The following is a 13787-nucleotide window of genomic DNA, read 5'->3' on the forward strand; positions in this document are numbered from 1 at the left end:
AACTTGACACAAATTGTTTGTTTGATGTAATAGTTGTAATCATTGTAGTGTTTTAAAACTAAGACAAAGTCCATTTTTTTTTTTTTACATTGCTTTTTATTTTTTTCCTTTTTTTAAACTTTTTTACGAAAAGGAAATAGTATGTCAGTTTGTATCTGATTTTGACACAAAATAAATAAATTATGTAGTATTTTTGTACATCTTTTAATATATTTAAAATTATTATTAATGATGTATTTTAAATACATTTTACTATTGAATGAGTTAGGCTCCAGCACCCCCGCGACCCTGAAAGGGACAAGCAGTAGAAAATGGAGGGATAGATGATGGATATTTAATTTTAGTTAGTAATGTATAAATGTTTAATTTTCAGATCAAATCAAACATTTTATACAGCACATTTTATATACAAGCAAGTGGCAAACAAAGTGCTGTACGAAAAAAAAGAAAAGAAGAGAAGCCAACACACAGCACTATTGACATTAACAAAACGAAACATGGCATGGCACTGAGGATTTGAGGAAAAACACCACCTTTTAGGTGTCCACACCGGAAAATAACAAAAATTAATGCCATCTAAATAAGTACCGGTAGTATGAATTATATGATAAAATATGTGTACAAATAAAAAATACATTATTAAGTTAATAAAAATGTACCATTGACAGAATATTAGTAGTAATATCAATAATTAAGATAGAAAACAACACAATTCATAATAAACAACGTACGAGTTTTACATGATAAGTAAAAAGCTTGATTAAAAAGGTGTGTCTTAAAGCCTTTTTTGTTTTGTAGTTAAAATATAGTTAATTCCCAATAGTTCCCAATAACATTTAAGTGTAAAACCTGGACGAAGTGACTCAGAAATTTTAAAAACTTGCTAGACGTTTTGTGGTCCGTTTTCACCCTCTCACATTGAATGTGTAAATCCGTTTAAGAATACATACTGATCAGGAGAAAAATCCATGTTGATTTAGTATGGAGTAAGAAAGTTCAAACAAACCCACTCTGTTACACATATGCCTCCCTTGGTGAAAGCAATGAAGGCATTTATTCACACAGGTGACATGCCAGTCTTTATTGCATTTGTGTTCTAGCAGCTCGTAGTTAAGACTCTTGTGTTGATTTTGTTGTTGCAGCTACCATCTGCAGGCTCTCAGGCACCTCACCGTGCTGGCGGCCGAACCCCGCCTACTGGTCCCTGTGGACGTGGACTCCCTCAAACCCTGTTACGCCCTTTTGGAAGTCACCTATAAGGTTAGGGAGCCAGCTGAGCCAGTTTCCCTCTATACAGTCGGTGTCGGGATGTTGCAAGATGAGTTTGCACAAGTAGAAAAAAATTGTTTGAGTCAACGATAATTCTATTGAAACGTTTGACATACTTCCTCTTTGTAGTGGGGTCAAATTTGCTCATGGGGGACACTTCCTCCTCGGTAAGCAAGTCATGTGCAACATGTGCTGGTTTCACTTCACCCACTTTGCATTCAGTCCAAAGTAGCTCTAGGCTGCTGATTCTCTGTATTATTGGGATATTTTCTAAAATATATATATATTACAATTCCATGATTACTCATTTTGAAACTGGTCATTTTTTCAGAAGAAGTACAAAATCAAAATTCATGTAAGCCAGAAAAACTACATCATTCCCAATATAAAAGCTTATTAGCTCTCACACATTTCTTTTTTTTTTTTTTTAAATAATTTGAGTTTTTATTGGATAGTCGAACCTCGGATTCAGGAGGAACAGTGTGGTTTTCGTCCTGGTCGTGGAACTGTGGACCAGCTCTATACTCTCGGCAGGGTCCTTGAGGGTGCATGGGAGTTTGCCCAACCAGTCTACATGTGTTTTGTGGACTTGGAGAAGGCATTCGACCGTGTCCCTCGGGAAGTCCTGTAGGGAGTGCTCAGAGAGTATGGGGTATCGGACTGTCTGATTGTGGCAGTCCGCTCCCTGTATGCTCAGTGCCAGAGCTTGGTCCGCATTGCCGGCAGTAAGTCGGACACGTTTCCAGTGAGGGTTGGACTCCGCCAAGGCTGCCCTTTGTCACCGATTCTGTTCATAACTTTTATGGACAGAATTTCTAGGCGCAGTCAAGGCGTTGAGGGGATCTGGTTTGGTGGCTGCAGGATTAGGTCTCTGCTTTTTGCAGATGATGTGGTCCTGATGGCTTCATCTGGCCAGGATCTTCAGCTCTCACTGGATCGGTTCGCAGCCGAGTGTGAAGCGACTGGGATGAGAATCAGCACCTCCAAGTCCGAGTCCATGGTTCTCGCCCGGAAAAGGGTGGAGTGCCATCTCCGGGTTGGGGAGGAGATCTTGCCCCAAGTGGAGGAGTTCAAGTACCTCGGAGTCTTGTTCACGAGTGAGGGAAGAGTGGATCGTGAGATCGACAGGCGGATCGGTGCGGCGTCTTCAGTAATGCGGACGCTGTATCGATCCGTTGTGGTGAAGAAGGAGCTGAGCCGGAAGGCAAAGCTCTCAATTTACCGGTCGATCTACGTTCCCATCCTCACCTATGGTCATGAGCTTTGGGTTATGACCGAAAGGACAAGATCACGGGTACAAGCGGCCGAAATGAGTTTCCTCCGCCGGGTGGCGGGGCTCTCCCTTAGAGATAGGGTGAGAAGCTCTGCCATCCGGGGGGAGCTCAAAGTAAAGCCGCTGCTCCTCCACATCGAGAGGAGCCAGATGAGGTGGTTCGGGCATCTGGTCAGGATGCCACCCGAACGCCTCCCTAGGGAGGTGTTTAGGGCACGTCCGACCGGTAGGAGGCCGCGGGGAAGACCCAGGACACGTTGGGAAGACTATGTCTCCCGGCTGGCCTGGGAACGCCTCGGGGTCCCACAGGAAGAGCTGGACGAAGTGGCTGGGGAGAGGAAAGTCTGGGCTTCACTGCTTAGGCTGCTGCCCCCGCGACCCGACCTCGGATAAGCGGAAGAAGATGGATGGATGGATGGATGGAGTTTTTATTGGATTCAGCAAACAAAATAGCATTTGATGAGAGTGGCATCAGCTTGTTGCTGCAACTTGTGCTGCGGTCCTTTATTAAATCAGCACCGATGTTACTCAGATACAAAAATGTGTTGTTAAAACAAAATAATCCATGACTATTAAAACTAGTTTTTAAAACAACATTTAACCTACTTCTGTTCGACATGCATTGATGTATTTCCTTATAATGCACTTATCACCATGGCATTAACATGCTCAAGTAGGAGTGAAACCTATTCAATATTACCGCACATTTATTACATTTGTAGTAGTATAATCATAATAACTAATAGTAATGTACAGTACTACATAGTGACACAAGCCGTACTGTGTTTCGCCTTTCGTAATGAAACACCAATGTCGCTCTTGTCGCAGGAGACCAGGTGGTACGCCGAGACGACGGTGGAGCTGATGGCTCCCACTATGCTGCCTGAGCTGCACCTTCTCAGACGGGTAAAAAACCAAAACAAACCCCGACTAGGTGCACCAAGCTTGGGAACACACGTATACTTTCACAGTGTAGATAAATCAAGCACGCCTTGATTTCTTGTTCTGACCCTCTTGCAGGTCCGAGTGAAAGGTCCTCGTTACTGGGAGCTTTCTATAGACTTGAACAAAGGCGCGCAGCATCTCAAGTGAGCAGCGATGTGAAAAATACACAGTTCTTTCATGTTGATTTAGGTTTTACATCTCTCCCATATTGCAACAGGTCGGTCCTCTCCAGGAATGGGGTTTTGTATGTGAAACTCCGAGCCGGACAGTTGTCCTACAAGGACGACCCTCAGGGATGGAAAAGCCTGCCAACGTCAGCCATCAACCAGCGCAACTCTGGAGTCAGAGCATTTAAGGTGACTAATAATAATGCTCTATACAGTGACTACGGAAAGTATTTACAGCAATTCACTTTTTACACATTTTGTTTTGTTACAGCCTTATTTCAAACTTGAATACATTCATTTTTGTCCTCAAAATTCTATGGACACTACTTTTTTGATGCACCTTTTGGCATAAATTACAGCCTCACGTCTTTTTGAATGTGATGCCACACGCGTGGCACACCTATCTTTGGGCAGTTTTGCCCATTCCTCTCTGCAGCACCTCTCAAGCTCCATCAGGTTGGATGGGAAGCGTTGGTTTTCATCCAGGACGTCTCTGTACATTGGTGCATTCATCTTAGTCTAGTCAGGGAGGTGAGCAAGAAACCCATGGTCACTCTGTCAGAGCTACAGCATTCCTTTGTGAAGAGAGGAGAACCTTCCAGAAGGACAACCACCTCTGCAGCAGACCACCAATCAGGCCTGTATTTTAGAGTGGCCAAACTGAAGCCATTTCTTAGTAACATGTTTGCCAAAATGCATCTGAAAGACTCTCAGACAATGAGAAACAAAATTCTCTGGTCTGATGCGACAAAGATTGAACTCTTAGGCGTGAATGCCAGACATCATGTTTGGAGGAAACTAGGCACCGCTCATCACCAGGCCAATACCGTCCCTACAGTGAAACATGGTGGTGGCACTATCTTGCTGTGGGGATGTTTTTCAGTGGCAGGAACTGGGAGACTCGTCAGGTTTGAGAGAAAGATGAATGCAGCAATGTACAGAGACGTCCTGGATGAAAACCAATGTTTCCCATCCAACCTGGTGGAGCTTGGGAGGTGCTGCAAGGAGAACGAGGCGAAACTGCCTAAAGATAGGTGTGCCACGCTTGTGGCATTGTATTCAAAAATACTTGAGGCTGTAATTGCTCCCAAAGGTGCATCAACAAAGCAAAGGCTGTGAATACTTATGTGCATGTGAATATTTTGCACTTTTATTTTTATTAAATTTAAAAAATCTTTGTTCACAATCAAATGGGGTATCGTCTGTAGAATGTCGAGGACAAAATTAATTTGTGCTATTTTGTAATAAGGCTGTAACATATGAAATTATTTAGATTTTTTTTCAAATTTGGTTTTACCTTTAACTAATTTTACCAACATAGTGTGTGTGTTTTGTGTAAATAATAACCTTTTTAAAATGTCTGTTAATTTTTAATGTCTGTTAATAATTTTGTAACATAACCGTGCCAATGAGTGTTTTAAATACAAAGCGCTTACGTAGGGTATTTTTTAAAACCTTTATTTTGTTATCAATGTCATTGTGAAGGCTAAAAGTGTACTGCAGTTCTTTTGGGAGCTTGACGGCTGCTTTGTTTTTTGGAGAGTGTAGAAAAGAATACAAAAAGAATGCCTTTGAAGTTACAGCTGCTGTCCTGCCTGTACATTGTGCTAGCATCGGTGGTCTTGACCACAACAACACAAGCAGATGAGATGTGTGGCAGGAGTATGGGTTGTTCTGGCTACAAATAGCATCATAGTTTATTCACATACTTGGACATTGTTTTAGTTTGGGAGGGGGGCGGTTGAGTGCTTCAGGGATGAATGAGCGGTCTCCTTACGCAGAATTTCACATTTATGTCTTTCTCTGATATTCTGCGTAACAGTAGACTTTTTTTTATTATTCCGGGAATCATTAGCCCTACTTTTATTTGTACCAATTATTTTCTTATTGAAACAAAATCTGAACACGTTAGATCAGGGGTGTCCAAATTTTTTCCACTGAGGGCCGCACACTGAAAAATGAAAGCATGCGGGGGCCAATTTGATATATTTCGTTTTCAAAACCAATACAATATATAGTAACCATGATGGCTCCCCGTAGTTTTGGTTAATGTTAAAGGTAGCAGGGACCCAAAAGTGTCTCAGTCATTAAAGTGTTAAAAACAAGTCATATATACAAATGTTTTTAATTTCAACGCTAATATATCTATTGAACAACTTCAGATATATCCGTTGACATTAAGTTTTACTTTTGTTACGATTGTAGCTGATATAGGCTCCAGCGCCCCCCGCGACCCCAAAGGGAATAAGCGGTAGAAAATGGATGGATGGGATGGATGGTTTATGCCCTTTATGTCAAGGCAACCCCTGTTTTTTAATGATTAAATATGTGGATGGACTGGAATATTTGATGTGAAGTAATTAGAGCGTAAATAGGTAAATAATTCATAACAACATTGCTTTTAAGTCATTATTATTTTTTGAACAATGACAGTTTAGAAAAAAATCTGACTAAAGGTCTCGGGGATCCAAAAGTCCCGCACTCATAAAAGTGTTAAAAATAAGTCATATGTCAATATATATTATATTTACTTTCAACACTTAAATCTCTGGATCTACTTCAGACCTCTCCGTCGATTATAATGTTATTATATTTTACTATTTTTCGAGCAATGCCAGTTTTTAAGTAAAAAACTGCCTGCATGGCAGCTTTGTGTTATTAGTGTCAATATTGCAACATTTTTTCGTTACCTTGCACCTGTTTGCTCTTTTATTCCACTTTTTATGTTTTTTGCCACATGCCTTTCAAAATTTAGCTGCGGACCTCACTTTGGACACCCCTGGGTTAGACAGTATGGGTTAGCAGCTTAACGCTGTGCCGTCAGGATTAATGCATTTGAAGTGAAAAATGTTAGAGAAAATTGATGGATGAATGCTAGATCTTCTATACATCAAAGAGGTATTTGTTTCCATGTGTATGTTAAAGGCTTCTTTTACATTACCCGCTTGTCATTTATGTGCACTGTGTGTTTTTGTGCAGCTCGAGGCCATCTCTACCTTCACCTCCGAGCCCGCCCTGCTCTCCTTCGCCGAGTTCTTCTGCAAGGCGTCCGATGGAATGAAGCATGTGAGTTGAACACAAACACAATCCCTTGAGGCCACAAACAGGTACTGTAGGAAGCGGTGCGAGAGCTAACGTCTGCCTCACGATGGTGCTAGAGGTAAACTGCACTCCTTAATGGTCTCTGAGCTTCACTAAAACATAATGTAGCACAGATTTCTTGTAGGTTAAAGATATGTCATCAAATTGTGCTGCTGGGGGAGCTAAACAACAGGAGAGAGCTTAAGATTCAGCCTGCTATGGTAATTTGCAGGTCATTATTTTATTGGCCTGTGGCAAATTCTAAGAATACAATTAAACAAGAAAACTATGAATAAAAAACAACCAAAATTAAATAAAAGAGATGGTGGGCTAAAGTTGACACTTTTCTACTAATAAAAATATGGGATTCGAAGCTGACATCTATAACTTTTAGCAAATCTAAGTTGGATTAGTTTAGAGAATTTTAATTACCAAAACAGCTGCCCACATTTTTTAAGTCAGTGCCCCACTAGGCACTGATGCAAGTGGACTGTAACAGCCACAAGTGAAAATACAGTCCTTGGTTCATACTTAGCACATACATTTACCGTATATCGACATGGACCAACTCATCAAGTCCTCGTCCCTCACATTATTATTATTACCTAAAAGTGCCCGCGTAAGTCGACGCAACACAATTTTGGTCGCTTTTGTCGACAGGAAATTTGGCAGCCAAATGGGTTCGTTTATCTTGGGTATGTGTTCTGCTATTGTTAACTTCCTCATTTTTGCTCAGCAGCTTGAAATGACAAGCGACATATTTACTGCCTAGTTACACATGCATTAAAACAGGCACACAGTGACTTCATATTTAGCGTTAAGTAAGCTTCAAAGTAAAATCATGGATTCTACCACAGAATGTAACAAAATGCATGCATTTATTTATTTATTTTTTATAAAGTAATTCCTTGTAGTCTCAACACAATACAATTACCCCAGCAACTCTGTTAGATAAGAGCATAAACAATCATATGAAAACAAAACAATCTAGCTCAAATTATGCATAAATGGAGAAAAAACATGTCAACAATCTTGTTGCTTAAAAAATATTTTATTATTACCTACAGTATTATCCTGATGTGTCTGGCCAAAGTCACAAGTAAATGTGCAATGGCTAGTTTCAATTTTGGTGATGTTGACGCCCCTAGGGTTGCCTGAGCAAAGCAGGTTCCATTGTACCAGGTAAACTAACAAATCTAAACAAAATAGACACAATATTGTACTTGTTACAGCATGATAAGAATATGCTAAGATGCAGCCTGTTTTATATAAAACTATTAGAACATTTAAAAAAATATCAAAATGGCGCAAGGCACCTTTGATTTTTCATTATACCGGTACTCCTGTTGTAAATAAACATGACAATAGGTTTTACAAGGACCACCCGTTTTAACTGAGGATGATGGTCATTTTGTAACGTAACACCGTTTAATCGAATTAATATGACAGCAATTGTGTCCGTTACACCTGATCCCCCTGGCGTGTCACATTTTTATATGTGTCTGAGTTGCAAAGTGGCGTGATATGTGACCACGTCTTTTTTTTTTTACATATAAAAAAGAGCCTAAAATCCTGTCTGGCCCTGCAGCGTTTTTTTAATCTGTTCAAACGGCACATCGCTTTTCTCGTCTTATCGTTCAAGTTTCATTTCCAAGATGCACACACACATACCTGCTGCCCTCTGGGAAGCGCTACAGGTGCATTAAAACCAAGACAAACAGGCTAAAGAACAGCTTCTTCCCCAGGGCCATAACCACCCTGAACGAACTGCCCCATTGTCCCTCATAACTGCCTTCTCTTCGGTGCAATAACCCATTCCACCAACCACCCTGTTTTTTTTCATGTAGATATTCATGTATATATTCATTTCACCCACTGTATAGAGTGTACAGGGTCACATTTGTGGGCCACACCTTTTTTGCACTTCTATATTTTTAATATTTTTATATATTTACACATTGTTTTCTTGCGTGCACACATCGCACTGTATGGAATGGCCTCAATCTCGTTACCCTGCGTAATGACAATAAAGCTGATTCTGATTCTGATTGCCCTATAAACTGGATGTTGTGCTGCAATAGATACATTCATTTTACACTCAGTTAAATACACTTAATCCATACTCTATTTAACTTCACTTTAAAAACACAATGACCTGATTTTTCACACTCACAAGCAATTTTTTCCCATTTTTTTATGCATTTTTTAATTTGCTTAAAAAAAGTATTGCTGTTCTATTCCCTCAAAGCAAGTTCAGTTCATGTATTTGGAAAAATATGGTTTCTCTATGTGATTGGGTCCTCACTCTATTCGCAGCGAGAAGAGACAGTGGCGTTGTTCTCGACCATGCTGTACGAATGTGTTACACAAGAATGTCCCGAGATGCTGCCAACGTACATCGCTATTGAGCAGGTAACAACACACACGCACTGGGTGGTCCAAAAGAACAGGAAAGCGTGTCACTAATAGGGTCTCTCTGTCCTCCAGGTGGTAGGTGCTCTGTGTCGCGGGGAGCTGCAGCACAGCTTCTCACTCTGGCAGATGCGGCTGGTGTTGGACCTGTGGGACGGCAGGGTGCTCAGGCGCCCCGCCAACTGCCGCGATGCCCTGCTCTCCTCAGAATTTTTACCCATCATGAAGAATAAGGTGGATGTGGCGCTGGATGGCTGGCTCAAAGGTAAACATCTCCAGTGGATTTACGAGCTTGTTCATAGGTACTTGTTTTAAATGTCCAACATTTACATGGAATGCTTTTAAAATGATATATGGATCTCAGTGCGTAAAGGGTAGATCTGCATTCCTTCCTCTTGGCCTATTCTGTTGCGTTTGGTCAGGGGCTAAGGGTTGGCGATAACATTTTTTATAATTTACCATGATATATAAAAGTATTGGAAGTTTGTTGTTGTCAAAAGTATAGCCTTGATACTGGAACCTAAACCGTTAAAAAGTGTTTTATTTAAGACCTATCGGTAACACGCCATTTTGTGTGCCGGTAGCTTTAATGCTAATGAGCTGTGTTTGCCCATGCCTGTTTCCCAGAAAGCACTGCTGTTTACTTTTAGATGCCATATTTAAGGAGTGGGGCAGCACGGTGGAACAGGGGTTAGTGCATGTGCCTCACAATACCATACTTGCCAACTCTCCCGGATTTTCCGGGAGACTCCCGAAATTCAGCGCCTCTCCCGAAAACCTCCCGGGACAAATTTTCTCCCGAAAATCTCCCGAAATTCAGGCGGACTCAGGTCCTCCCACAATATAACAGCATACCTGCCCAATCACGTTATAACTGTAGAATGATGGAGGGCGAGTTCTTGGTTTCTTATGTGGGTTTATTGTTAGGCAGTTTCATTAAAGTCCTCCCAGCGCGGCAACAACACACAACAGCAGTCACGTTTTTGTATACCGTAAAGCAGTTTGTCTGCCGTAAACAGCAATGTTGTGACACTCTTAAACAGGACAATACTGCCATCTAGTGCATTTGATGAAAACACTTTTGTGCGTGCCACACATCAATGCATCATCAGAGAAGTGTTCAGCATGGTTCGAAAAATAGTGACAGAGAATAGAACAAGGATGGACAATTCAACCCTTAACTCAACAATGAGTAGATGAGTGTTATGTGTGTGTATATGTGTAAATAAATGAACACTGAAATTCAAGTATTTATTTTATATATATATATATATATACATATATATATATATATATATATATATATATATATATATATATATATATATATATATATATATATAAAATAAAATAAAATAAATATATATATATATATATATATAAGTATATATATATATATATATATATATATGTATGTGTGGGGGAAAAAAATCACAAGACTACTTCGTCTCTACAGGCCTGTTTCATGAGGGGTTCCCTCAATCATCAGGAGATTTTAATGGAAGCATTCACATACCATGGTTTATATAGGGCACAGAGTGGGTAGGTACAGGCTGGCGTAGGGGCGTGGTGATTGGCTCATGTGTTACCTAGGAGGTGTTTCCGTCTGTGGCGGCATGCTGATACAATTTCGCTGCGCTTGTTGAGGGATGACAGGTCTGGACGGTATATAATAAACAGTTTCTCTTTCAAGCATAGGTTGCATCTTTTATTACCACTATTGTAAGGTGTGCTGGATGCAAGAATTTGCCATGTTATTGAATATTCAACATTATTGTCTTTGAGGTCCCAAATGTGTTTGCTGAGTTCTGTGGTATTCCGCAGGTTTTGGTTCCTGAAAGAAGCCTTGTGATTGTTCCATCTGGTTTTAAACTCTCCCTCGGTTAATCCTACACAAGTGTCGGATGTGTTAATGTCCTTGCGTTTTTCCTTAGATTGGTAAACAACTGATGTTTGTAAACACCCCCCGTTGAGAGGGCAATCATATATATATATATATATATATATATATATCTAGAATTCACTGAACGTCAAGTATTTCTTATATATATATATATATATATATATATATATATATATATATATATATATATATATATGAAATACTTGACTTGGTGAATTCTAGCTGTAAATATACTCCTCCCCGTTTAGCCAGCACCCCCCCCCCCCTCCCCCCACCACCACCACCACCTCCCGAAATCGGAGGTCTCAAGGTTGGCAAGTATGAGGTCCTGATTAGTCCTGAGTTCAATCCCGGGCTCGGGATCTTTCTGTGTGGAGTTTGCATGTTTTCCCCGTGAGTGCGTGAGTTCCCTCCGGGTACTCCGGCTTCCTCCCACCTCCAAAAACATGCACCTGGGGATAGGTTGATTGGCAACACTAAATTGGCCCTAGTGTGTGAATGTGAGTGTGAATGTTGTCTGTCTAGCTGTGTTGGCCTTGTGATGAGGTGGCGACTTGTCCAGGGTGTACTCCGCCTTCCGCCCGAATGCAGCTGAGATAGGCTCCAACACCCCCCGCGACCCCAAAAGGGACGAGCGGTAGAAAATGGATGGATGGATGGATTTAAGGAGTGGGACAGGACACAAACGTTAGCAGCGCTAGCATAGATATGTGACCTACAGTGCTAACATTACGCTCACTTTTAACTGCAGAATCATGCTAGGTTAGCCTACTCACAGAAGAAAATGATTAAACTGACTGATTAATAACTGGCATAGCTCAAGGTGTCAATTTAGGATTTGTCGCGAAACCTGCCTCTCTTTTTTTCCCTAGTGAAGTGTGTCATACTGTCTGAAACGGTATCATGTCCATGAGGAAGGCAGGTTTTCCTTCCGGACGACATGAAAATATTTTTTTATTAAGGCACCTTGAAGCAACATCACCTGCTATGGTCAGATATTAAGGGAGGAAGTAGCAAACTCTGAAGGATGCCCTTATGTGTGTTTGTTCCGCCAGACAACAGCGCAGCCTTGATGTCCTACATGAGGGGCGAGACCCTCTCCGAGGACGCCCGCTCGCCCATGTTGGCCTGTTTCCTAGTATCCCGCTCCCTGCCTTATCTCAGGAACACACAACTGCAAGGTTAGCGATAATCAACCTCACTGTCACATTCAACCTGACCTCCAGGCCCGTTAAGTCACATCATCTGTCCTTCTAGGCTGCACTTCATTCGGAGACTTGTTGTCCAGGAGCAGTAAGTTGGGAATCCAACTCAGAGACCTACTAAGACTCGCCCCTGCCCTCCTAGAAGCTGGACCTGGCCTTCAGACGCTGCTAGCGCACTGAACATAATAACTCATGGCCTTAGTCTATTCGTTCTTCAGGGCAGGAAGGCCTTGCTGCACTTCTTACAGGTAACTTAGCTGCTTGCCTCTGTGAATGAGGCCTGTTGTAATATATTGTTTCTAGTTTTTTTTTTCAAGGACTATGTTGTTGTTGTAAATATTATGTGGTAAAGTTGAAGGCCATCTTTTTTGCTCGGCAAAAGAAGTCAATGCGGCTTAAATGCAGATTGTTCATCTAGATCAAGGGTGTCCAAAGTGCAGCCGGGGGTCTCTTTACGGCCCACAGCTTGTTTATTCATTGGCCACATATTCCACAGACAAAATTAAACACATTAAGAACAAAAATAACATTACATATGAAACAAAGAAAAACGGAAATGGCCAAATACCCTCAAAATACCATGAACGTGTGTGCAATTTTTGTCAGCATTCACATGCGAGCAATATTTGGTAATTGTTTGGTATGTTAAAGCCCTCCAACATGTAGTTTAGTTCCCAGAATAATAATAAATATAATAGTAAAAATAACAATGAGTCTCTTTGTCACTTATACCTTAAAACACAAATGAGACAATTTTTTTCTTTACATGTGTCTATTAGCATGTCCCCCCACACCCACACTCTCCAGTGGAAAACGTTTGGACCCCCCTGATCTGGAAGAAGCAGGCCTTTCTTCAAGTATGTCAAAAGGAGAATTAAACATCTCCACAGTTTACCATTAAACATGCTTTATTCTCATATTTGCAAAATGGTCTGGGGCTTCATTCCGGGTGCTTAACCCACTAGACGGCACTCGTAGTATTCCCTCGTCCTAACATTTAACATATTCTGTGTCTTGGACTCTACTACGGTGATAAATTAACAAATCGACGCCTTTAGATTGCTTTTATTGTGACACATTTGCCCACTAGTTGCGTAATGCTGCTTTCAAAACAACCTCCATGCACATGCATGTGAAAAAGATTCCGGTTCACACACATTCACAGGACGCAATCAAAACCCTTATTTTAATAATCATTTGTATATACTTGATGAACTTCTTTCATCTGTACAATTGTAATGTAATACATTATATACTACCGTATTTTCCGCACTATTAGCCGCACCTAAAAACCACAAATTTTCTAAAAAGCTGACAGTGCGGCTTATAACCCAGTGCGCTTTATATATGGATTAATATTAAGATTCATTTTCATAAAGTTTAGGTCTCGCAACTACGGTAAACAGCCGCCATCTTTTTTCCCCGTAGAAGAGGAAGCGCTTCTTCTTCTACGGTAAGCAACCGCCAAGGTAAGCACCCGCCCCCGTAGAAGAAGAAGCGCGCGGATATTACGTTTCATTTCATTTGTGTGT

The 13787-nt window shown here is 41.0% G+C and overlaps 1 protein-coding gene across 1 annotated transcript in view; it reads left to right on the plus strand.

The window, feature by feature from the left end:
* anapc1 (anaphase promoting complex subunit 1) overlaps nt 1-13172 on the plus strand; it is a 67234-nt gene extending 54062 nt beyond the window's left edge. The window contains exons 45-53 of the mRNA XM_061965892.2: nt 1143-1260; nt 3371-3448; nt 3563-3630; nt 3705-3843; nt 6634-6720; nt 9052-9147; nt 9223-9412; nt 12106-12231; nt 12308-13172. Of these exons, the coding sequence (XP_061821876.2) occupies nt 1143-1260; nt 3371-3448; nt 3563-3630; nt 3705-3843; nt 6634-6720; nt 9052-9147; nt 9223-9412; nt 12106-12231; nt 12308-12435 (1030 nt within the window). The 3' untranslated portion in view covers nt 12436-13172. The remainder of the gene's footprint in view (nt 1-1142; nt 1261-3370; nt 3449-3562; nt 3631-3704; nt 3844-6633; nt 6721-9051; nt 9148-9222; nt 9413-12105; nt 12232-12307) is intronic.
* Nucleotides 13173-13787: the final 615 nt, after the last annotated feature.

Source organism: Nerophis lumbriciformis, linkage group LG02, assembly GCF_033978685.3.
Source record: "Nerophis lumbriciformis linkage group LG02, RoL_Nlum_v2.1, whole genome shotgun sequence".
Classification (NCBI taxonomy): domain Eukaryota; kingdom Metazoa; phylum Chordata; class Actinopteri; order Syngnathiformes; family Syngnathidae; genus Nerophis; species Nerophis lumbriciformis.